The 27,383-nt window shown below is 25.6% G+C and overlaps 1 protein-coding gene and 2 long non-coding RNA genes across 18 annotated transcripts; 1 reads left to right on the top strand and 2 right to left on the bottom strand.

Annotated features, from left to right (window-relative positions):
• The first annotated feature begins 570 nt into the window (after positions 1-570).
• LOC107161821 (uncharacterized) lies at positions 571-24,845 on the top strand. Of its 16 annotated transcripts, none has more exons than XM_089219954.1 (13): positions 580-922; positions 2,345-2,391; positions 3,846-3,914; positions 4,819-4,983; positions 9,897-10,094; positions 11,881-12,048; positions 14,601-14,768; positions 15,462-15,668; positions 17,353-17,418; positions 17,706-17,816; positions 17,882-18,197; positions 18,269-18,444; positions 24,099-24,845. In XM_089219954.1, exons 2-13 carry the CDS (start codon positions 2,366-2,368, stop codon positions 24,526-24,528), a joined length of 2,100 nt encoding a protein of 699 aa, XP_089076080.1. In that variant the 5' UTR covers positions 580-922; positions 2,345-2,365; the 3' UTR covers positions 24,529-24,845. The 16 variants fall into 16 exon arrangements, with proteins under 16 accessions (XP_089076093.1, XP_089076086.1, XP_089076080.1 ...); XM_089219953.1 differs by having other exon boundaries at positions 580-1,120; XM_089219952.1 differs by having other exon boundaries at positions 581-1,087.
• Positions 13,248-26,444, bottom strand: LOC149058661 (uncharacterized). Its single transcript, XR_016190350.1, has 3 exons — positions 26,430-26,444; positions 25,963-26,017; positions 13,248-13,647 (listed from the first exon to the last, which is right to left on the bottom strand). It is a non-coding gene; the product is annotated as an uncharacterized LOC149058661 (long non-coding RNA).
• Positions 19,725-24,100, bottom strand: LOC149058662 (uncharacterized). The gene is made up of 2 exons (XR_016190351.1): positions 19,902-24,100; positions 19,725-19,785 (listed from the first exon to the last, which is right to left on the bottom strand). It is a non-coding gene; the product is annotated as an uncharacterized LOC149058662 (long non-coding RNA).
• Positions 26,445-27,383: the final 939 nt, after the last annotated feature.

Below are 27,383 nucleotides of genomic sequence, written 5' to 3'. Positions count from 1 at the left end.
TTACGGCTTGCACCCTCACAATTATGCAACGACTGACTGACTAGTGACTGAGCGCAAAAGGTTTGTAACTTTGTGTATCTCCTTTCTCCTAATCTAAAATAATGATAGATTAAATAAGCATTGGAATTATAATTTATATAGTGATATTGATAGATTGTGGAAAAATTGATCGTTGGAATAAATATTTCTGGAAATAAATACGCGCCGGACCAAACGTAGATAGCTAAGTTTTGGATATCAATTCAATCTAAACGATTTTTATTTTATTTTTAAACATTATTATTAATTTTAATATAGCTTAATACCTCATCCCTTTCAGTGATGAGAATTGATTGGACATTGACCAAAAAAAAAAAAAAAAATGATAAGCAAACAATCGCGGTAAACTAACTTATTGAATAACCTACTATAAAAAAATAACTGTTACTAGACCTACAAGCTACAACAGCTGATGTCTGATCACGGGCCATAGAGTAATATTACTCTGTCACGGGGGTGCACCTAATTCAAATTCTACCATAGAGCTTTATATAGGTGCTTATCTATGGAGCAGACTGAGCAGAGATACGGTGGTTTTATAAATGAATTTAATTTTACTGTATAGTTTACTATGATAAAACATAAAACCACAGAACAATAAAACTAAATTTGTGTAAATATAAAAATATAAAATATAAGACTATGGAAAATGGAAATGGCACAGAAGATAGATTACAGATATTGAAATATTATATACAACAATGAACATATTATCTAATATCTATTCTGTAATGTTGTATTATGGTTTTATGTTTTATCATTTATCTTAACATCACGTCAACCGTTGTACGTTACTGTTATTTTTTTTCTCATATTTCAATATTCAATTTAGATAGTTTTGAATGTTTTGATTGTTTTGAATGCCCGAGTCCGGAGGTACTTTGTAAGTTGTCAATGACTTCTAATAGCTAATTATTAGTTAATAGTTATAACAACAGTAGTTCAAGTCCAAACTCTGAAGTCTCTGATTAAAAGTTAAGAAATGATGGTAGTCAAGACTTGTCAACATTGAAGAATTCAACGCGTGTTAACCCATAACAATTAACAAGTAACAATCAACACAATTTCATGGTTTTACATGGTATACACAAAACATAATAGTTCATGACACATAAACACGTATTTTATGATGTCTGAAATTCGATAAATAGTATTTTATAAAGATAAAAATTATGTAGTGAATCGTATATGTACTAATCTGAGCCCGTCACATTATAATATAGGTATTAGGTATTGATGAGTTTTTTAATATATGGTCATGTCACGTAGATAAAAAGAGCAAATAATATAAATATTTTCAAACCACATCAAACTGTTTTAAGTGTTATAGTTGCTTACTAGGTATTTCATATTATTCTTATTGTTGAACAGACAACCGGCAATGTTTGATTAATGATTATTGATAAATGATAATATAAGTATACTGCATAATGGTTATTGACACTATATATTATATATATTGACATTTAATGACAATAATATATTTTAGATCTTTAGATTTTAGTAATTTATACAATTAATATTTATTGTAAACTTTTTGATCATAATGATCATATTAAATGTGGCAAAATATTTTCAATTATTCAAGTTTATAAACTAATGTCATATGATTGTTATTTTTTCTGTAGCTGTGAATTTATTAAACATATTTAAATATAATAGTTTTTTTTTAATTGTACGTCTGTTTTGTAAGTATACTGGTTTATACTTGGGTTATTACCTTTAATATTTTAAATTAAACTTACTTACGTATAGGCATTTATGAAAAATATATTTTAAAATGTTATTAATTGAGTTGCTACTATAATTACTTATTTAGTCTGTATAAAATTTAAATTAAATTTAATGGTATGTAATTCTATTGAAAAATATTATTTAAATTGTTATTAATAAGCATCTACTTGAAACATTTAGAAATTTTTCTGCATCATAATTAGATACAACCATCAAACTAATTATTTCTGTAACCAAGAATTCAACAATAATTACTATTATATTAATAAGTATAGTTACCAGATAAAAACACTATAGGTAGTAACACTATGTAGTATGTTACTAGCACATTTTAGAAAGAGTAAATAAATAAACATGCTTTATTAGTTCTATCATATTAATATATTATATTCTCAATTCACTTAGGTACTTTTGCTTATTGAAATTCCTATTTTATAGTTTTAATCTATAATGCATCTACTATTGTTAATTTAATGATAGACTAAATAGCACTAGATATTACAATTTGTAAGTTAGTTTATATTAACTATTATATTAATACTTAAAATGTATTTTTTTTTTTTAAATCTAGAAAAAATAATTTCCGATCAAAATGGACAAAAGAAAAAATTCTAAAAGGTAACTGGTACAAAAATACAAAAATATCTTACACTTACCTATAATACTTTATTAAAGCCTTATTTATCAAATATTTTAGCTTAAAATAAAAAACAATTAAAATAAATGTTCCTTTTGTATTAAAATATTTTATCCTATAGTAGTTCTGTATTAAAACAGATTACTGATTTAAGCTTGCAAACATCCATCAAAAGGTTGGCCTGAATCTTTTTAAAAAAAAAACGACCACAGTTACCAACCGACAATGACATATTATACACTTTTCCTTTGCAAATATTTTTACAATAATTGGTATTTATTATTTATTAATATAATATAACCTAATAGAGCAAACATAAATAAAATCAATTTAGTTACAAAAAATGAAATATTATAATAATTTAAAAGATTATAACTATACTCTGTCCAGCTAGGAAGTGTAACTCCAAAGAAAGTGCAAAATAAAATTTTTCTCCTAACCTAACCGCTAACTATGGCCATGTCTGGGCTGAGGCTTGTTTTGGCCGCTGCCTAGTTATGCTCTCTCGGTGAATAGAGTGCAATATTATAATTATTTTCAGTTTTTGTAAAAAAAGTATAGTTACATTATTTTAATTACTTCATAAATAAATTAATAGTCATTATAGCTTAATTTCAACTATTTTTCTTGAGTTGTTAATTTTATTTATAAAAATGATAAATGTGCCCACAACTTATGAAAAGTGTTATCTCACGATCTAAATTAAAGGAAAACAGTGATTTTAAGCTATTCAATAAATAGATAATTTCTCAAAATTATTTCTGAATTAAATTTATTATTAGTGTTACAATAATATTATTTCTAGTATACTGAATTGGCATTATTTGTGAATTGGTAAATTAAAAATGTATGTTCAAGAAAGAAATTAGAGGGTATTGATACGCATCAAATTTTTCCTTGAAATCTTTAATGTAGGAAACCAAATGTAAAACAAAATAATTAAATTGAATAACAACTAATAGAATTTTTAATTTAGTTAATTGTTCTTAGTATTTATACTAAAGTATCAGTATTCAGAAATCGCTCATGCAGAGAACCATATAACTTTCCCAACATGAAGCTGAGGATTAACTTGACAATGAAACCTGCCTATAAGGGACACTCATGGGACCATCAAAATTCAAAAGTGTATATTTCTGTCAGGTTTCTGGTCATAACTTTCTTTTTGCAGGACTTTATTATTTTGTCATTAAGACATGTTAAATTGTTGAATAATTTTTTTTACAATCCACTTAAAAAAAATTATATCATTATTGGCCAATAGTGGAGTGGGGTCTGAACTTCTTGGTCAACCTCTCATTTTATTTAAGACAGTTATTAATGTTAATCATTTTTTTTCGATAGGTATATTTATTTTAGAGTTTAGGTAGCATTTAACCCTACTTATAAAAGTATTGTTTATATTTATACTTAAATTTGTTATAAATTTATTTAGGTGCAAATTAGAATCTACAAATAACAAAAAGAACAAAGTTAAAAATAAAAAATCAGACAAAAAAGAAAAGTATGTTATAAGAATCAATGAGTTTATTACTCTAGATTAACTTATATTTCAACTATTATACTTAGGAACTACTATTTAATATTTTTAATGTTTAATTGATTTTATGCTGTAATATAAACATCATACAAAAAAAATTTCATCTTTTATAATTAAACCATATTTTTTTAGGATTAATAAAATAGTTTAAGATGAAAACACTGACCTAAGAGAATCTAAAAAGAAGTTTATTAAAATTTACAACGACTTACTACATTTATAATAATAGTAAATCTAATTATTAATAGTAAAACAGCATTAGGATCCAGTATTAAGGGATTAGCATATGTGGGTTAACATTCTGTATATAATTAACTTTAGTACAAAGTTAATAGAATTAAATTCTTTTTTTTTTATTTAAAAAAAAAATGTTTATAATTCAAATAACAATACAATTTTTTAATATATCGTCTAATGTCATGGCTATATTTTGAATGTTTATAATGCATTCTTTGATATTTGTACTGCTTTGTTTTAGTACTTAAGGTCATGAACATTTTTACTCAAGGTATAATCTTACAAATTTTAAAGTATGTGAAATAGATAAATGAATGATCTTTAAACTTTAAAGCGATATTGTTCAAAATAATCTGAAAAATAAAAATGGGCAAATCATTCCTTTTTTCCATGCAACTTCTTTTATTAAACTAAAATTAAAATAAATTTGATTTTAAATAGAATAGTAATCTTTACCATATAATATCTTAAAGTTTGGTTATAAAAATAATAAATTTTGATACATCATTAATAGTATTGTTAAATTTATCATAATATGTAGAATACATCCTTGATTCTCAATTTTTTTATATATTTGTTATCAAAATACAAATAGTATCATTTATATTAAATTAATTTATATTTTAATTAGTCTGAATGGCAATGAAATTAACACAAATCAAGATGGTAATCAATCTTTTTATGAAAAAGATTCTGACAAATATGAATTAGAAATGAATAAAGCACACAGAATAAATACAATTGATTCAAATGAGGATATAGATTGTAAATCATTGGATGATGATGTTGAAGAAGGGTATGTTTAGTTTCTTGTATTCATCGCTTGTCTTGGTTTAATTAATATTTATGTGTACACTGTACATGTTGTCATTAAAAAAAAAAAAAAATAAGAATTAGGTAATGATTATTGTTCTGTAGTTGAGTCATGACTTTATTATTTTAGCTTTTAAGTTGTGGAAAAATAAATTTATTGGTTTTGCAATTTGTATATTTGTTCAAGTGTATAAATGATTTTTAGTTAAACAAATTCCTTGTGATACAATTTTGAAGGTTGGTTCTAATATCATACCAGATCTAGCTGATACTTGTGAGGAGGGAAATTGAAAACTTTCAGTCTTTTTAATATTAATGAAGAAAAAAGATTTAATTATTATGAAATACCTGCAGTGTTTACCAAAATTGATTTTGATTTTTTGTGTAACTTAAGAATTAATAACTAAATACATGTAACATAGATTAATTTATATTTATATTACCATATTTCTGTCTGGTATAATTTCCAAAATATTTTGACTATTTTCAAACTATTCAAAGTTCCTCATAAGTTGCTACTATTCCTATTTAAATACATTAAAGGTCTATATATAACTGAAATAAAGGCTTAATTTTTCAATAGATATTTAAAATTGATATTAGTTATTTAAAGGAAGAATTATAATTTTAGTTTTTTTTTTTTTTACTCTAAAAATATTATTTGAGGAAATTTTAAAATTTTACATATTTTATAATTAGAGTTTGGAGTTAATAACCAAAATTACATTAAAATATGCATTCAAAATATACATTTTATGCTATATAATTTATTGAATATACCAATTTTTACAACAAATATATGTAAAAAAGGGTTAATATTAATTCAAAAAAATGTATATACTCTTTTATGTGTATTTAAAATGATTTTATTACTAAATACACAGCTATTAAATATGAACAAGGGATTAATTCATTTTTGATCTAAATAAAAATGTTTACATAGGTTTAGTACTTTAAATGTCATGATTAGTGATTACACTGTATAACAATTATTTTTCTGATATTTTCTAAATTTTGAAGAATTTCAACGTTCCAACAATATGTTTTTATAAATCATGTCTACAGAGTTGAACAGTGCATACTTGAATTTATCAATTTTGTCAGTTTCCATAGCCTTTGTACTGCTGGCTTATAAATATCTGATCTCATGTGTTACACATAAACACAATATTAGCAATGGTTTATTTTTGTATTGCAGTATAAAAAAGCGGGTAAGTGGATGTCGCTCTGCTGTACATTAGGGGGTGGGGTGGACCTCTGACTAGGGTAGATTAAATTTGAATGCAATGATAATAGGTATCATTGTAAACAAAAAACGATTCTGAACGGACATCAAAAATCAAAATCGATATTGTCGAAAACTGATTGTGCGTAAAATTTCCTGTTTTTCCCTTAATTTTTAGTTTGTTTATCCCGATTATTTAAAAAATCTAAAAACGGAAATTTATACGCAAAACCAGTTTTCGACCAAATCGATTTTTTTATATGGTTGTAATTCTAAAACTAATCACTGTAAAAATTGTACACTAAATTTTTACCAAATTTTTATGTTTGTGATAAACAGTTTAATTTCCAAAAATTCATGACTTTTTTGAGTTATTTATAGACCACTGAAATTTTCGATTTTTTTGAGAATATTTTTTTGAAGTGTCGGTAAAAAAATGTTGGATGACCAAAAAACTTGAAAATTTAATACAAGGTTCCTTATGAGCTGTTATTATTGTAGCAAAAAAAAATTAAAAATTGTTAGTCACATTTTTTTTTAATAAGCGTTTATAGTTCAAATTTTTACGAAATCTGTCGAAAACGCAAAAATTTGCAAGTAATTTTGAAGTTGAAAAATCATAATTTTTTTTGTGTTTATAACTAAAGATTAAAAATACAACATTCTATCAAGTAGCTTTAGAGAAAACTCAAGCATTAAAGGAAAAATTTTAAGTGCGTTTGAATTTTAAATTTTTAAGAAATAGCATAACGATAACGATTTATCCTCAAACGATTTTAAATATTTGCTATTATTCAAAAATTATAAGTCGTTGATTCATGAAAATTTTACCAGTTATTTTCTTTACATGATTTAATTTTCAAAATATTTTGACCTTTTTTGAGATAAATGTTGTCAACTGAAATTTTCAATTTTTCTGAAAATTTTTTTTGAAGTGTCGAAAAAATTTTTTTGGCCCTTTCAAAATAGGTACTTGAAAATTTAATACAAAGTTTTTCATAAGTTATCCTTATAGTGATTAAAAAATTATAAGAATACATAGGCACAATTTTTTTTTATTAGCATTTGAAGTTCAAATATTGACAAAAATTCGTCAAAACCATGAATATATTTTTTTTTTGTGTCTGTCATCATGTTTTGGGGCAGTAAAAGTGCTTCGGTTTTTGACTTCAGTACCTCGTTCGATCAGAAAGTGAATCTAGTTGGTACTTTGGGGGGTCAAAACTAGAAAATGTTCAATATTTTTCTAAATAATCGGGATAAACAAACTAAAAATTTAGGGAAAAACAGGAAATTTTACGTACAGTCAGATTTCGACAAAATCGATTTTGATTTTTGATGTAACTTTAAAACAAATTACCATTGATACATGCAATTTTCACCGAATGTTTATATAAGTATATTCTATCCACCATGAAATTTTCAAAAAATTTCAACTTAAGTTGAACTATTCATAGGTATATGCAATTTTCGATCATCATTAGTTTTTTTTTTAAAATTAAAATCGATAAAAATTTATTTTTTGGGTAGAAAATCTTGAAAATTTAATACAAGGCTCTTATTGACATATTGTTACAATAGCACAATAGCAGTTGAAAAATAAAATAAATTCATTGTCACAATTTTTTTTTATAAGTATTTGAATTTCAAATATTGACAAAAATTCGTCAAAACCATGAATATTCGCAAATTATTTAGTAGTTCAAAATTCATAATATTGTTTATATATTATTTATATATAAGGTTATAAAATTCATCACAAAGTTTTCCATAAGTTTTGCTTCGAATAGCTATAGAGAAAATTTGAAGCGTCATTATAGGAAAAATGTTTTGAGTGTTTGAGTCAAACTCAAACATTTTTATGAAATCGTGTAATGATAACGATTTATCCTCAAACCAGGTATATGTATATCTATGATAACATAAGGTATTATGAATTATGATTACTACATGCAATGTTTTTGGGAAAATTGATTAACCATGACTTATTCAAAATGCGTCCTAATTGGAAAATAAAATATTTGTTTCAAAATAGAATACATGACAATATTTAAATATAATATATCCTAGACTGACAAATTATAGACCTAACCTATAGAATTATTTTTCGTTAAAATGATACCTATCATTGCATTCAAATTTAACCTACCCTAGTCAGAGGTCCACCTCACCACCTTATGTACAGCAGAGCGATACCCACTTTCCCGCTTTTTTTTTTTGTGTCTGTCTGCTGTCATCACGTTTTGGGCAGTAAAAGTGATTCGATTTTTGACTTCAGTACCTGTTCGATCAGAAAGTGAATCTAGTTGGTACTTTGGGGGTCTAAATAATCGGGATAAACAAACTAAAAATTAAGAAAACAATGGGTATTTTTATGCACAATCATATATAAATATATTCTATCAACATGCAATTTTCAAAAAATTTCAACTTAAGTTGAACTATTCATAGGTATATGCAATTTTCGATCATTATTATTTTTTTAAAAATTAAAATCGATATAAATTTGTTGGGTAGAAAGTCTTGAAAATTTAATACAAGGCTCTTAACATATTGTTACAATAGCAGTTGAAAAATAAAAGAAATTCATAGTCACAATTTTTTCGATTACAATGATACCTATCATTGCATTCAAATCTAATCTACCCTAATCAGAGTTCCACCCCACCACCTAATGTACAGCAGAGCAATACCTACTTTCCTGCTTTTTTAATATTATACTTATAATTTATAATATATATGCTAAATAATCTAAAAATATTCAATATATGCATTTATATGCTCAACAATTTCAAATATGAAAAAATATATATCATACTAAAGTATAGTTCTGGTTGGACGCAAAAAATATGCAGTTATAAACATCTAAGCTCTAATTATAATATTTTACAGCAGCATTTTCAAATTATTTAGATCAATTTCATGCTATTGTCTAATTAGTATTTATATAACAAATATATTCATATAAATCTTCATTAAGTTGTATTGACTTTTAAATATTACTTTGTATTAATTATTAATAATATAATATATTTTATGTATTATATTTAAAAATAATTTATTCAAGTTATGGTTAAATTTATAATAAAATAAATTACTGTAATAGACATATTAATGTATCAAAATGTACTAGGAAAAAATGATTTCGTCACTACTCATAATTGTTTCCAGTACGCAATGATTTATTATAGAATTCATATTTAGTGCATATATAACATAGACTTTCTTAATTATGAAGTACATTTAACATCTACCTGTGTGGTAGAGGTGTAGTTACCTACATTATGAAAAGGTTAACTAATTTCCCACATTTTTAAATTATATGATGGAACATTAATTTGCGTGAAGAATGTATATGTTTATCAATAATTTATGATCTAGATGAGTCTGTTGTTAATAATTAATATTCATTACTTACATTATTTTAAATAGGTACTAATATATTTAAATTCTTAACATGCTATTGTATAAAAAATTATTTTAACCATGTCATTATTATTGTACGATAGTTGAATCATAGATAATTTAACTATTTTTAAGTTTCAAATTTCATAATGTAACATTTTTCATGGAAAACAACAATAGTTTTGACCATTCATATTAATGAATACTTAAATATGTTAATGTGATTTTTACTCACAAAAGTCATACATTTATATTATTTTTATTAGATGGGTTGTTAAAATAAATAACAAAAAAAAAAATAGTCACCAAAGTTTGAGTGAAGAGCAAAACAATCATAAAAATATTCAAAAGCAGAGTAAACTGTCAAACACAAATTCCAAACAAGAAAAAGCACATGATAAAAACAACATTGATATTCTTGGGAATGAGAATACAAGTAAATTAATAACTGAAGAAAGAGAAAGGTATGTTGTCAATTATTAATATTAATTCCCTTTTAACTATATTACTCTATTATTTTTATATTAAGAACAAATATTTTCATAAAATTGTATTTTATTTAAATAATCTCAAGCAGGGTGTAAGGGTGTAACAGGGATCTGAAAAAAATTGATTTTAGTTAAACATATGACAAAAATTAAAAAAATTAAATGGATAATAAATAGCTTAAGAAATATACTTATATCAGGAAATCCCCAAAAATAATACTTTGGAAAAATATATTAGTCATTACTATGGAATGGATTTGAATGCTCTATAATATAATTTAATACACATAAAAAAACAATAAAAATATGCTCTTAAAATAATTTTTTTTTCACAATACCCTGGTCTAATCTTTGCCCAATGCTAAAAAATAGGGTTGATAAATTATGAATCAGATATTGAGAAGGTCTGCCCACTCATTTTAGTATACAGACATTGCATCATCCATTTCTCCTCTCCCTTGATTTGATAAATCTAAACTATCTCGCAAGAATATGTCTTCTTTCTCTCGCCTTCGCTTCGGACACACCTTACTACCTTTGTATTAATTTAAGCTCGGCCTAAATAATTCCCCCTCTGCACTCACCATTCTACTCCTGCCACTTGCAATATCACTCACATCCTTTTTAACTGCCCATATATCTTCTCCTAACGCAAAAGCTTTCTCTCCTTAATTAATTCCCTAAATATTCCAGCCAATCCTCAATCCATCCTTTCCTGCAATTCTCAAGTTATTTTATCCACATTTAATTTATTCTACCAGGCTGGTTTCATAATTTAAATTTAAAAAAAATAATGTTTTTCTAATTTAGTAGATTATTAGTACCTATTTATATGTTTATTGTAATTGTTGAAACTAATGGTTCTCATCACCAAGATTCTTAATAAAAAGAAAATTATTTTTAATATTGAAAAAAAATTTGTTTAACTATAGCTTTTGTATAAATTCTTAATCTTAGGTATTCATATAATTTTTCAAGTAACGACTAAACTCAATATTGCAGCACAAAATTAGGATTTAGATACATAGCTTATCTTATCTTTACCTAATTGTATGTATGCTGTATGTAATATACCTTAGTGTCTACACGTGTAAACAATAATTTTATCTAGTGTCACATTTATCTGATCGGTAAAAACATAATTTTTTTTTTAGAATAATTGTTAACTACTTTTTTATCAAACTTAATCCAATCCTATATAAAAAGACTTAAAAGTTTAGAAATGCAAAAAAAAATTAAAAGTTAAATTTTTCAATTCCTTGATATACATATGAAATGAAATTTGGTGCTTGGAAAATAATGTTTCGGACATTTGAAAAAAATGCAATTTGCATTTAAATCCATTCCTCAGTCATTACGTTTTAGAGTAATTTATTATAAAAAATATTGATGATTAAAAAAATAACTTATCGACTTAGATAATTTTTTACAATAAAATTTGTTATTAAAGTAAGATTTACAAATTAGCTTTTTTTAAATTTTCCTAAATAATTTGATCAAATTTTAAAATTTTCAGTTTCAGTTTCAAGAAATAAAAATGAAAAAATGTTTAGTATAAATATAGCATAAGTAGTGTTTATAAATAAAAATAAATAAATAAATATTAAATATTGATTATAACATAAATTTTGTGGCATTGGTCAGATTTTTCTGTTGCACTCCATAATTTCAAATTATTGTTTTTTTTTTAAATATGTTTATGTGATCAACTTCCATAAATCATAATAATAATAAAACCATTAATATTTTATATTATTTTAAGTAAACGGAAGAATAAAAAAAAAAAAAAAAGTCAAAAGCAAAGAGAATTTTCTGACATAGATTCATCAGTTGATCATACAATTAATCTAAAAAAAGTACACGATGAAGACAACAACAATTTGCATGAAGAATGTATACCACATTTATCAAAGATTGATGATTTAGAAGAGTATGTTGTCAATTATTAAATTCATCACTTACATTATTTTACTAAGTACCTAAACAGGTGTCCCTCGAAGATTTACCCATTGTGATATTTCCCAAAATAATGGTGATATTAAAATTTTGGTTTTGTTATAATACTCATAGGGATAAGAACTAATATATGATTATAACTAGGCCCACTGAAATCGTTCGGCCGGCTGGACGAGCACGCGTGCAGAGGGGCGAGTCACATATTTGATTACACTACGGTGTTAAATAATTCACAATTTTACTCGAAACTAAAAACAAAATTAAAAATCAGGAAATTAACGATAGTCAAATTTTGAAACGTCAATATTTTCAGTAACATAAACTACAAAATCTCATATAGCAGAAACATATTAAATAAATATCAATGAGATATTATTAATTTTATCTTAATATCTAAAGAATATCATTATTAACTTCCTCACAAAACATAATATATCAACCAGACATTATATAAATGTCTTATGAACCAACTTTTTTATTCTTATAAATATCAGAATAATAATATCCAATTTATATCAACAACATATATAATGATATATTATGAATATCTTTTAATGTTTAACTAATATCCATGTACAAATATTTAATCTTTATCAACACTTATACATTGATCAAATATATTATTAATATCTTTTTATATTTAATGTATACCCAAATACAAATATCAAATTTATATCAACACTCAAATACCAACCAGATATATTATAAATAACTGTTTCTATCATGTTAATATTTAGTTTAAAATCTTTCCAAATGAATAAATATTATAAATATACAGTATCAATGGTACCATTGATTATTATATAAAATATTAATTATTTTATTATATAATCAATGATAATACTAGATAGTTGCTTCATAATTTTGCTATAATAAAATACATAATAAATTTAAAAATTATAACAACAAATCCATAAACAATGAATCATTTTAATGAATGTACAATAAAAATTACAAAATCAAATACAAATACCTACTATATACATATACAATTTACTTTTGGATTACCATATCTTTTGTTAATGACTTATTTTTATGTATAAAAGATATAAAACTACTGTATAGTTTTAATTTTTTTATTATCAAAACTAATAAATAAAATAAAATTTTTACAAATCAATCTCTTTTTTTTAAATAGGTAGTTATAAACAACTTCATTGCATATAAAATAAGAATTACTCTTTTAAAATTAAAAAATACAAATCAAACTCGCTTTTGAAATAGTATAATATCATCTAATAATAATAATAATAACTATTTAAAACATCTCATTATTATATTATATAAGAAAGTAAAAAATAGATAAATATATGACATACAAAAACTATGTTTGGTATTCATTTTGTTTCTTATCAATAAGAATATATAAAATAAAAGATTAAAGTATACATGTTTTTAAAAATTATAATATATTAGGTATAATAATAATTATAAAACCCCCCTTGTATTTAGGAATGATTAGCTTTTGTAGTTTGTTGTTCTATTCTGCCTTTAGCACCAGTCATATACTTTCCAATTGATAAGATAATTTCCTCATCAGAAGAAAATTTCTGTTTTTATTTTCTTACAACATCTATGAAAAACATACCAATTTATTAATAATTTAGTCTAATGAATGATATGTTTTAACAAACTAAAGCAAATAAACAGTCACGGATAAAAATGTATACAGCCATTATAGGTTATTATATTTGGTTATAGTGAATTTTTTTGGAAATAATTAAATAAAAAATATATTTTTGACTTTTTACCAAAACATTAAAGTAAATTAAAATATGAAATAACTGTAGTTTTTATCCCTGTGAGTTTTATTACAAAACCAGAATTTTGACATCTCTGTTATTTCGAGAGATATTGCAATGGGTAAATCCTTGCGGACACCTGTATATTTGAATTTAAATTGTGAATAAACCATTATTAAAAAAATTAATAATAATACTTTTTACCACTTATCATTTTTAAAAATTACAATGCTCTCGTTGTAATCAAAAACGCCATAAGTCCCTCCCCTAAAAAATATATATATATATATAATAACTGTGAAATTTGGTTTGTATAGTTGATATACCATATGTCTGAAATATTATTCCAAAAATATAATTTAAGTAATAAACAAATGACTAACACAATTCAAATCATAGAAAAATGCCAAAATTGTTAATTAAAATTTATAATTATAATTATTTTTTTTATAATGACTAAGGTGCAACCTAAAAACTAAAACATTTTGTTAAAAATTAATTTAATTATATTTATTATTATTTCATTGCATTTTCAAGTAAAATTACATAGAAAAACATGCATCATATTCAAATAAATAGAATATGCAATTACAATTTTAATGAAGCACAAAATACATAAATGCGTTTTTTTATCAAAATCATCATCCAATGTTTACGGGTTATAGCGTTTTTGGTTACAACAGCAGAATAGGTTTAAATAATTATTTTAGGTGATTAAAATATTTATGGTATCAGTATTCGTAATATTCATAAAATTTTTAATATTTTATATTATTTTAAATAGACAGAAAGATCATAACAAAAATAAAAATAATCAAAAGCAAAGAAGATTTTCTGACAAAGATTCATTTGATGATCATAAATTTAATCATCAAAATGTACATGAAAGAAACAAAATTAATTCGTATGAAGAAGATTCATTAAATTTATCAATAAATAGTGATTCAAAAAGGTATATTGTCAATTATTAATATTCATGACTCGCATTCCATCGTTTAAAATTAATAATAATAAGCAGAGTTAGGATGTTGATGACCTAAAAAAACACACACAAATGCCCTAAAAAAATGCAAAAAAGCCCTAAAAAGTGCAAAAATGCCCTGAAAACTTTTAAAAATGACCTTAAAAATTATCTGAAATACTAATTAAGTAAGTGAAAAACTTTTTTATAAATAATAATTTTTATTAGAGATATGGGTATAATTAAATTTAAAATTTTTTATTTAATTAATATTAAAATTATTTTTTACTAATAGTCCAAATCCAAAGTTAGATTTTAAATATATTAAATTTGTTTCCAAACTTGGGTGTAACATTTGCCCTAAATTCTATAATTTGTGAAAAATGCCCCACATATAAAAAGTACAAAAAATGACTTAAAAATGTTGAAAAATTACGTTAAAAAACAAAAAAAATGCAAAATTAAATTAGAATATTCTGCATCAAGGGAGCATGAAACAAATTTTTAGCTAGGATAGCATTTTACAGAATAAAAGGAAAAAAAATGCAAAAATCATCAACATCCTAACTCTAATAATAAGCATATAATTTATTATTTTTAATTTTAAATTTTAATGAGATTACATTTCACATAAATAATTATAATTGTCATAAAATTATTTATATTATATATTTTTTTAAATAGACGGAGTAAAAAAAAAAAAAACAAAAAAAAATCTAGTCACTCAAGTTTGAATGAAGAACTAAAATATGAAAATGTTCAAAACCAAAGCAAATTGTCCAACAAAAATTCCATTGATGAAAATTCTCAAAAGAAAAAATCACATGATAGAAAAAACATTGATTCACCTAAGGACACATGTAGATCAATAACTAAAGAAGGAGAAGAAAAGTATGTTGTCAGTTATTAATATTAATCTTCTTTAACATACATATTACCAAGGCTGAGCGTTAACGAGTTAGAAATTAAAGTTAATTTAAAACGTTAAGTTAATATCAACTAAATTAAGTAACTCGTTGTATTTTTTGAAACTGAACTTCAATTTAAAAAGTTAAATTATTTAACATATTTAACATGTTGACTTCTAGTTATCAAGTTAATTAAATATAGATTTCTTAAAATGGAGTTACATTTTAAATTTGATACAATGATACAATCCATTGATTTATAACTTTGTTGTCTTGAGAAATATTAGATATAATAGAAAATAAATGGAAAAATGTATAATTATTGATTACTAAATAATAATATTAATATTAATTTATATTTATAATTAGTCATATAATTGTATACAGGTCGCGACAATTTTGTAAATTATAAAATCATAACCTAGTGACATGTTAACTCATACGCACACCACACGCCCACACATCCTTAGAAATATGTTATTACCTGGAAAAAAATAACTAATGGGGAAATAATTATTTGTTAATGCTCTGATTTAAAATATTTATACTCAGCGATTTATAATTTGAATTTTGAATTACGGTATTGTTATTTTGGTGACTGCTGTAATATTGGTTTTAGTAACATAGTAAATAAAATTGACCTTTAATTATTCATAAAAATAGCAACAATTGATATAAATAAAAATATTATTTATTCAAACATGATATTTTGTTATGTGTTTATGTATGTCATATACAATATACTTTTGTCTCTTATTATTATACTGATTGTGTTTATATTTTATAATTTATATGGATATGCCAAATATTGATATGTAGCAGCTAATAGTAGAACTTGTATAATTTGTGTATTTATTTTATTTTAACTCCACCCTTTCTTTAATGGATGAGAAAGAGTTGGATGAATCATCAACTGCCTACCCTTAATCCTCAGTAAATATTGCTAAGCATACTACATGGTTGACCACATGTGCACACAAATCTGAACTTGACGCAAATTTTGAATTTGTCATTCATTTTGTAGGTAACCTATTTTTCTTAAAGATTCAAAAATAATTACTTTTTTAATTAAGTTCTTTTTTTTCTCCATTAATTTTTAACTTAACAAAGTTATAAAAAATACTTTAGTTCACTTTTAATTTAATTTACTTTTTCTTATATTAACTTAACGAGTTAAAAAAAATCTTTAACTTGCCTAGTCTTGCTTATTACAGTAGAACCTCATTAATCTGTACTATTTGGGGCTCATGGTTATCTGAATTGATGAAAGTCTAGACTAAACAAAATAACCCTCGAAATAACCTAATAAATAAAGAAAAGCTTAAGGCAGCGTTTCTTAAACTTTTTATCCATGAAACCTTTTTTGATGTCCACTTTTATCGTGTAACCCTGTAACCCTTGGTTAACCTGCAAAAAGTGTTTGAGAATGGGATATTTTTCATATATTCCAATGTAGTATAAAACTTCCGAATTTTTGGGAGGGTTACACAATGGTGGTTAGTGGGCTTATCCCCCAGCTGCCTGCTATTTATGTCTATGAACCTTATTATGATTATTATTTGATATTTGTGTCATTATTTTATTATTTTTATATTAATAGTTTTAAATAATTGTTTTTAACACTAAAATGTATTTATATAATACATTTTTTATATTATTTTAACTAGATGGAAGAATAAAATCAAAAATAACAATGGTCAAAAGCAAAGCAGATTTTCTGACATGGGGATAAGGTATGTTGTAAATTATTAAATATATTACTCTTATTCTTTTATATAAGTGTTTATTAAAATTTGTAACATGCTATTGTTACCGTAATAAAAAATTGAGAATTACAATGATTATTGTATGATGATAGTATCTTAAATAAGATGATCCTATTACTGTCTTCCTTTAGACATATTTTCTTTGTACTCTATGCCCTTATGCTAATGGAATTAAAGTTTGAAGGCAAGTTTAACATTATGTTAGAATATGTACTGTTTAAAAATCATTTTAAAATGTTTTATTATTATTTAAGTGTTCTTGATGAAATAGATGAAGACATTTTCAATTTACCTAATGATTATTCTGTTGCTCATTGTGTTGCTGAAGACTTACGAATGGGAGCAGGCATAGCTGTTGATTTTAAGTAAAAACATTTTATTTTTATTTATGATTTATACTCTATTGTAAATAATATATTTTAATTTCTAGACGCATCTTTGGTGGTGTTGGTAAATTAGTTGATCAGAAATTAAAAATAGGAGATGTTGGTATTGTTAAGCGCCATGATCAATATGCATTTTATTTGGTAACAAAAAAAACTAGTAATGGTAAACCTACAATAATCACAATGGAAAAAGCGCTCTATTCACTTTTAAACAAAATGAAAGAATACAATTTAACAAAATTAGGAATACCAAAAATTGGTTGTGGATTAGACAAACTTAATTGGTCTGATATAAAATTGCTCATTAATAATATATTTTCTGGATCTGGTATTCACATATTAGTATGTATACCTTCCAAAGTAAGCATTGCGAATAATAATAGCTAACTACTATGTATCTAGGTATGTTTATTATTATAAAAAATTGTCAGTTATTAGAATCAAAAACACCGCCGAGATTAAAAGTGTACATCACACCAAAACATTTATGGGAGATGGAATCCGAAACTATTATTATTTTATTTATCGATTTAGAACAAATAAAGAACAAGAAATGGACGGATCATATAGTAGATAAAGTTGACGCTAAATACCCATTCAAAGACAAGTATTTACATTTTTATTTAATTCATTCCATATTATTAAATTTATATATATGTAATATGTATAATTATTATAATATATCTATTAAGTTTCAAAACTTAGAAAATAAGAAATTAATTGATATAATATGTTACAGTTTTAAGAACCATCATATTCAAAAATTTAAATATTAAGTATTTGGTAAGGTCAGTGGCGTAGCTTGGATTATAAAATGGGGAGGGAGAAGTTGGTTTAATTAAACCAAGTTTTTACAGTTTTAGTATACAAATAATAAATTAATTAGGGGAAATAATTCAATGGGGGCTCAACCGATTTAAATCCAAAACCTCTTCTGGTTACGCCACTAGTTAGGATAGGTTCTTAAAATTATTATTGAATAGATAATCATTCAGTGCTGCCATTAGTCAAGCATTTTTAATTCAAAATAATAATGTTCTAGGAATCTGATTTATCCATTTCGTGATAATTTCTATGTATCGAGTAGGTAAAAAAAAAAAAATATAAAAAAAAACATTCATGTAGGCACTTTAACACTCCATATTCCGTGTGGTCTGTTGTCAGAATTTTCTTGTTACTTATTAAATAAAATAATATTGTTTAGGTAAAACTATTTCCCTAGTCATTATTCATTAATAAATACCTAACAGTTGAAAACCTGAATATTTTCAATATAGTATTGTAGTAACGACCAATAAGTTAACCACACAATTTACATGGGGCACAGTTTGACAGTATAATCAGGGGCGTACTGAGGATGTTATTATTGGGGGGGGGGGGGGGGCAAAGTTAATAGTTTGGCCAACTCAAAAAATTGATCCAGGACAACTTGTTATTATTATTTTGTCAGAGACATTTCATCATTAAAATATTAAAAATAAAATGTTTTAATTATTTCAGTAAAATAAAAATTCAAACTATAATACTAATAGATTATGAAAAAATATTCATTTTAACATTATTCCATTAGGTAAAATAAAATAATAAATAATAAAATATATACAGATTTAACATATTAATAGATGACCTAAAGGATCTGTAGGAATTATTGATGTTATTAATGCATTTTGTTAATTATTATTGTCTTTAATTTTCAATCTTCATGTATACAACTACAATTATTTACATATTATGATAAAATAATATTTTTTAAAATAGACACAGTAAAATATTTTCATGGTGAAACAGCAATAGCAAATTGTGTGTACTAAAAAAAGAAAACAAAGTATATATTATTATTGTTATAAAAATTACTAATTTTCTTATAAATATTTTTCATTATCATCATTATTGATTATCAGTATTCTTCCACATGACTCACATTGAACTTTTCTCCTTTTCCCCATATCTAACATTTAAAAGTAGGTATCTAATTAAGTATATAATTTTAAATTCATATTTTTACAATGTCTTATGCCATGTGAATTAAATAAAAATTTAACGGAATAATATAACAATAATTACCTGTTAATGGCTGTTATACAATTGTATTCATCGATCAAAAATCACGCATATTAAATTAGACGATAATAAATAAATACAGCATAACGTAACCTATAATTTTTGTAAATTATAGTGGTTGCCGCTAGAGGCTAGACTGCTGTAGCTGACAACTGACAATTGTTAGTACTGATCACAATACATAATATAACAATATCGAATTATATGCCATAGAAGAAATCAAATCAAACACGTTCGGTTGACTATTTATAGCAACTGATACGGTACCACTAACATTGGGATTTATAATCTCCCTCGGCCAAGTCGGCCATCGCCTATCGCTATTGTTATTACTGATGCACTGATAACAATTTATAGCTTATTTTTCCAATAATAGCCCACATCAAAATCATAATCGTATAGCCGTGTAGGTACAATTAATTATTAGTTGGCCATTATGTACATTTATTGAGTATTTGAGTTTTTCATAAATGTAAAATGGCCAACTGAAAAGTAAAAAACAAATTATTGGGGGGGTATTATGACCCCCCCCCACTAGGTTCGCCCCCGAGTGTAATATAGCCTTAACTGTATAAAGTGAAAATAAAGTTTGTATTGTGATCGAAAATTTTGAATCGTGTTGTGTTATATATTTTTTTCCAATAAGAACAATACATTATTAAAAAAAATCAAGATATCACTTCGTATTTAACTGACACATACAAGTATATTATATTACCATAGGCGTAACTAGACCCTAAAGTTAGGGCGGGCTTCAGCCCTAGAATTTTGATAATTGGTAAATTAAGTGGGTTAGGTTACTAACCCACACCCCCAAACACATTGCATTAATTGATTATGATTGTAATATCAAACAAATAATGTAATAGATTTCCCATTCTGATATTACGATAATTTTAAGAGGACGCTACACCCGTATGTGTTGTCTCCGTCTTACAAGTGCGTAACATTGCAAAAACTGTTTCGCGCGGTAAAGAACCGAGGGCTATAATTTAGAGCCCATCGGATCATGGCTTAGTTCATGTTTCAACTACCATTGATTAAGTAACTGGGCTAAATATTCTACTAAAATATTAAAAAAAGCACAAAAAATCTAATGAAATGCAAATAAATGCATTGCTAATTTTTGTATTTAAAATTGTCATTGGATTTCTTGATTGGCCTGCTATAAATTGAGAGCATACAGAAAAATATGCAATATGCAACTTCTACAACTTCCGAGCCCTAGTCATTAGTCATTACTCATTACATTTAATAACCATTAAAATAAATATTTTTCCAAGATATTAATAAAAAAAAAAAAAAAAAAGATATTTAGTTTAAAAATTTTACTACTGCTGAGAAGCGGGACTAAAATTATGACAGGGGGGGGGGGGGGCTAAAATTCATGTTATGTTAGGCCTATGTTTATTACTGTATTTCAGAGGTATTCAAACGTTTTCATCCCGTAACTCTTTTGGGTGATCACAACATTTTGACGGCTTCCAATTTATCATGATAAAATTGAATCAACACACGTATACAATATGATGGCCAACATGGTTGAGAGTAACGGTGTATTTAGTCCTAGAAATAAAACTTTATATGGTTGCGTGATGTGTTTCGCTATCTTTTCTATAAGGATTACAAAAATAATATTCATAATAATTATACAAGACCTACATTAATGTTAATTTACGGTGCTTTGAATCGGCTCTCTTCGCAAACTTGAGCGACGACTCTGGGAGTCTGGGAGACACGACACGGTTTGAATACATCTGTTATATAAGTACAGTAAAAATCGTTTATAATGACTTTCAGAGGACCAAAAAAAAAAATATAACTTCAATACATATTATTATTATTATAATTATTTATTTATGTACATATTTAAATTAATTAATTCAATTATTATTTAAAAAAATCTGATATTTTAGATTGAACTTTGTTTGTATAATAATCACGCTCTATTTTTTTTCAAGTTCTTCAAAATTTATCTTAGGACTTATATTATTTAGAGTCATATAATTTGCCAACAGGCAACATTTATGCCGCATTGAACACTACACTTGTAGATAAATCTTCATCGAGAGGGTTAATCAATGATGAATAAATGAGTTCTTGACCACTAACTGGTTCTGAAGTTAGCACATCATTATCAAAGTTGACATATTCATTTATGTTTGGGAAACTTATGTCTTCTTATTGTTCTCCCTGGACCGCTTGTTGTGATATTGCATTATTGAAACCAGCCTGACCAAAACAATTTTGAATTGTAATCTTTGACACTTTTTCTCAAGCCTTAAAAATCAGTAATATACCATCTAATACGCTGATATTCGTTTCAGTTTTGTTTTCAATATTATTGATCATATTTAGCAACAAACTTTTTCGAAAATAAGTTTTCATACGTTTTATTACGCCTTGATTCATTGGTTGAAGAACAGATGTACAATTAATGGGTAAAAATATAAGTTTAATATTACGTAATGCTAAAGTGCAATGTACTGGACAGTTGTCAATGAAGAGTAAAATGTTTCCTTTATTCTTCCCAACTCTAAATCCCAATTTAATAAAATTTTAGACCATAATTCTGCAGTCATCCAAGCTTTGGAGTTTGATTCATATGTTACCGGTAGACAGTCACTTTTGATGTTTTTAAAACATTGTGGATTACAGGATTTTCCAATTATGATCAGTTTCATTTTTTACTACTTATACTTGCTGAAACTTAGACAGTCAGGCGTTCTCTAGACATTTTATCATGTGAATATTTTTCTCCTTTAAATTGTAATGTGCTGTTAGGAAACATTCTGTAAAAAAGTCCAGTCTCATCTGCATTATAAATTTGGTCATCTTTGTATCCTTCTCGTAATTTAGGCCATACTTTTTCAAGCCAATATCGTGTTATTTCAGTATTGGCTGAATTTCATTCTTCGCTTATTGCTGAACCACAATATTATGCCTAGCTTTATAACTTTGAATCCAACCAGTGGAAAAATTAAAATCATGCTTACCAAGGCCTTTAGCTTATTCACTGGCTTTCTTATGAAGAGTTGGTTCATCAATGCATAGATTTCTTTGATTTTTAAACCATCGTAATAAAACAGTATCTAAATCTGTATATTATGTACAATATCTAAGTTTCTTAACGGATAATATTTCATTTTGAAACTCTTTTTCGATTTTGTCTCGAGTTTTCCATAGGTATTTTAGAAATCGTAGAGTGACCTACCTACGCCTAATTCATTAGCTATGTCGGAATTTTGTTCACCTTTTTTTAAACGAAAAAGGACATTTGCTTTTTCTTCAATTGTGAATTGCTTTTGTTTGCTCTTTTTACAATTTCACAAATTTTAACACATAAACACAAAACACATTTAATCGCACGCCGATTACCCGTACACTGACGATAAAATAAAATAAAACAGACGACTAAACAACGCTGAAGTTATTGGTATTATCCGTTGTTATGGTATGCACCTTCGATAAAGTAAAGTCATTTTATATAGACGTCACAACCGATAGAAATTGGCACATACAATATAGGAGTTTTGTCAGGACATTTAATCCAAGGTCATATTACACCCAATACATCACTACAACCGGTGTCATTATAAACGGTTTCTACTGTATATAACATACATCCATATATTATGTTTGATATTTATTTAAGACACCCTACATTGTTGTATCATTATTCATTAAAGTTTAAACAATTAAATAAACTCAAGTGTTTTAAGGTCCTAACACTGTATAGGTATGTGGCGAAAACATTTTATTGTCATAACAGTTTCAAGATTGTTCTGCACTTCTGCCACGGTATTGTTATACAATTTTTGGTTGCATATTACTGATACTGTTGCTGTGTGTATGGATTTAATGAAGCAGTTATTTAAATTTCATTACAGGTTGTAATTAATCGATAATTTTCAAATTTTCTATAATTTTGTAGAATATTATTTTAAAAACAATTAGCATTACCTACATCTTCACTAATCAGTTTTATTATCATTATTATTATTTTTTTTTAACAATAATTACCTATCTATCTTGGTGAACTAATCTATCCTCTTATATTTTTTGAAGTTAATAAGTTGAATATTTTTTCAAGCATAGGGGTTGATGTAATTTTAGGAATAGATAATTTAAATAAATTATAATATTATTAAAACTGTTGAATTATTAAATAACAAATTCTTGTATTTGATTTGTTTGTAGTTTATTAAGAGATGTCAAAAATAAAAAGTTTTGCCCTGGTGAAATAATAAGTTACAACGTTAAGAATGAAGTTGTGATTTGTATGTTTACCACTCAAAGTGCATACTACAATTCTATAGAAAATGGATTCAAAAACATAGCTCGTGGCTTCAAAAGATATAATTATATGGCTATTCAAAGTGGCCCTATTGATTATCCTAACGATAACTTTCAACATATACATTGGATAGTATTAATATCACGCTCGGTCATTCACTCTTCTGAACTATGGTTATGTGGTGATGTCAAACAAACAAAGGACCAGGTATATTATGATGAATATTGTAAAAATGTACAGTACTCCATGAATAACTCATTTCAATATTATTCTCCTACTCGAACAAACAATTTTGTTCCACGTAATTTTAATACAAAAGAAACAAGTAATTAAAATTGAGGGTGTCAAAATAAATTCTACAAAAACGGATACACAATTCTATGTAGGCATTTAAATAATAAACTACTATGACACATTGAATGTGTTAATTTTTTAATCTGTTTGAATAAATATGTCATTATTTCCAATTAATCAACATATTCTTTTACTTGAATTAGTTATTAATATTTAAGGTTTCAAATAATGTTTAATAATCCTACTGTAAAAAATTGATTTTGTAATGTATTAGATATTACATATAAATTTTTTTTTTTTTACTTAAATATCTACTGAAAGTTATACTTTATAATAAAATATATCTAGTATATTAATTAATGTTCTTATTTAATATTTATAAACAAATGATTTTCCTATTTAGAGTATTTGTCCGGGCAAAGATTTGTTAAAAAAAAAATGTATAGGTATATTATATTCATTATACTTTGCATGGCCTCTGCATCCGGTGCAATTTTGTATGTAAAAAATGTAAATTTAAAAAACTGGTTTGAGTGTCCCACTAGTCAGTCAACTCAAATGAACATCAAATTAAGTGCAACTTAATTACTTAAGTCGGCAATCCAAGGACAAAATGTAAGCAGTATAATCAGATAGGTTATCCACCTGCGTTTAATCGTGGGTATAATATGACGATGAGGTATAAACTGCAACTTAGCTCTTTAGGGGGGGGGGGAGGGGCTACCTATGCCAACTGTGCTTATTCAATTATGAATAGCCAGCAGGTAATCTTTAAGAAAGTTCTCTAATGAATAAATAATAATAATATTTTAAATTGCTTAATCGATAATCTTCGTATTAATAATACTTATTCGAATAACTCAATGATTTTTTTGAGTGCCAAATGGTGCCTTTGCTATAGAACTGAATAAGAAATTTTCAAGCACATCTAGAGCATTAGAGGAACCATAATTCCATATTTCAACTTTCAAGTTCATAGGTCAATTTACTCTAATTTTTAAAATAACAGAGTTAAATGTGATATTCTAAGCGTACATTTGCTGAGTTATAACTAGTGAATTTGTAAGACGGAGACAGCAAATTTGTGTAATAGCGTCGTCTTAAGTGATACGACTAACACGTGGTGTCTCCGTGTTACACGTGTGTAACATAGCAAAAGGCGTAACTAGTCCTTTCAGTCAATGGGGGAGGGGGGTTGGAGCCCTAAAAATGTATGTTTTATAGCAAAATAAGGTACTTATGGGAACATATAATTGCCACCCATACAGCTTATGAATTATCTAAAAAAAAGGATGAGTAAAATTAAGATTGATTAATGCATAAATAATCGATAATAAGAGCAAAATACAGCATCTTGTTTGATACTGTTCCAACTATGTATATAGCTTAAAAAATTATTATTTCTAAAATATTCAATTAAATTATTTTGTCATGATAATAATATTTTAACTTTTTGTTTAAAATATTACCTACCTTTAATACAGGGTGATAGGGACCCGAAATAGTATCTTCTGTCATCCACTGACCACTTCAACATTAACACAAACATGAAACATCATCTTTTTGTATTTTAAATGTATCACTACAATAATTGATATTGAGTGAACACTCATCTTCACTTGAGGTAACTAAATTTTTGTAAATTTATAACAGAAGATATATTAGCGTTTCATTGCTTTTGTCTGAATTCGGATTTTTTTTTTTTAAATACTAAACACTTTTGCTAGAAGAATCCATTTTAAAGTCTTAACTTTTCTTTATTATATTTAATCACTTTTAATTTTTAAATAAGAAAATATTAACTTAGGATTAAAATAGTGTTATAAAACCAGGCACTAACAGTGTCCCACAATGACTACTATTCGTTGTAAAAAATGAACATATTGTTTTTCCAGGATTTTTATAGCTTTATAAATTATAAGTATAAATACAATACATACACGTTATTGTCCTAGTATTATCCTGCTTTTTTTTTCTGGTTTTGAACGGACAACGCCGCGGGATCTGCTTTTCATTCTTCCGTGACGCAGTATTATCCTGCCTATAATCCAAAATAAATACCTCTCAACGCGTTCATTTAATAATGTATATTTAAAAATAGATTTAAATGAATAATGTAAATCCGATGCTCAAAAACATCATAATATATACACTATTGTGTTTTAGGTCATAGCGCAATTGATATAAATATAACTGTATCATCAATCTGTAAACAAATATGATGTACATAGTGTGTCTAACCGATAATATATTGTATAAGACAATAATACATATTATATAACAATAATACCTATTAAACATAACAAACAGTGAATTAGATTGTTTGGTTAGCACATCAATTTGTCAATAAATTGAGTGGTTTCGGCCATAAGGCATCCGGCCCGCAGTTAAAAAATAAGTGAAAATAATTGATAAATATTATAAGTTTTAATGCTGTGATTATCAATTATTAGTTTGATTCATTGGTTTTTACTAACCACAGAAATTTTGATGGTTCGCAAACCATATCCAAATGCCTAACTATATTATGTGCCCCTTAAAGAATATAAATTGGTGACACTGGTGATCGAGGTGGGCATAGACCAGATTACAAGAGTAGCAGAGTGCAGTGAAATTAAACAGAAATTAGCAAAATTAAAATTCCTTAATCATTGATGACTGTCGTATAGGGCTCTTGGTCTGTATTAAGTACTTGGGTAGCTAGGTATCAACTATTTAATATAAAATACAAAATTAACTTTATAATTGTATATTGGCCCTATGGTTATTGGTTATGAATTCTCGATTTCAGACTTGCAGAACGCTATTTATTTATTTTGAAAAAATAAGCCGAGCCTGAATGGTACTTACTTGATCAAAATGACGAACCTGCTACGCTACCTACTTAATAGACA

This window comes from Diuraphis noxia, unplaced genomic scaffold, assembly GCF_037042655.1.
Source record: "Diuraphis noxia isolate RWA-SAM2 unplaced genomic scaffold, SU_Dnox_SAM2 contig0002, whole genome shotgun sequence".
Lineage (NCBI taxonomy): Eukaryota > Metazoa > Arthropoda > Insecta > Hemiptera > Aphididae > Diuraphis > Diuraphis noxia.
This window is presented reverse-complemented; position numbering and strand designations above follow the sequence as displayed.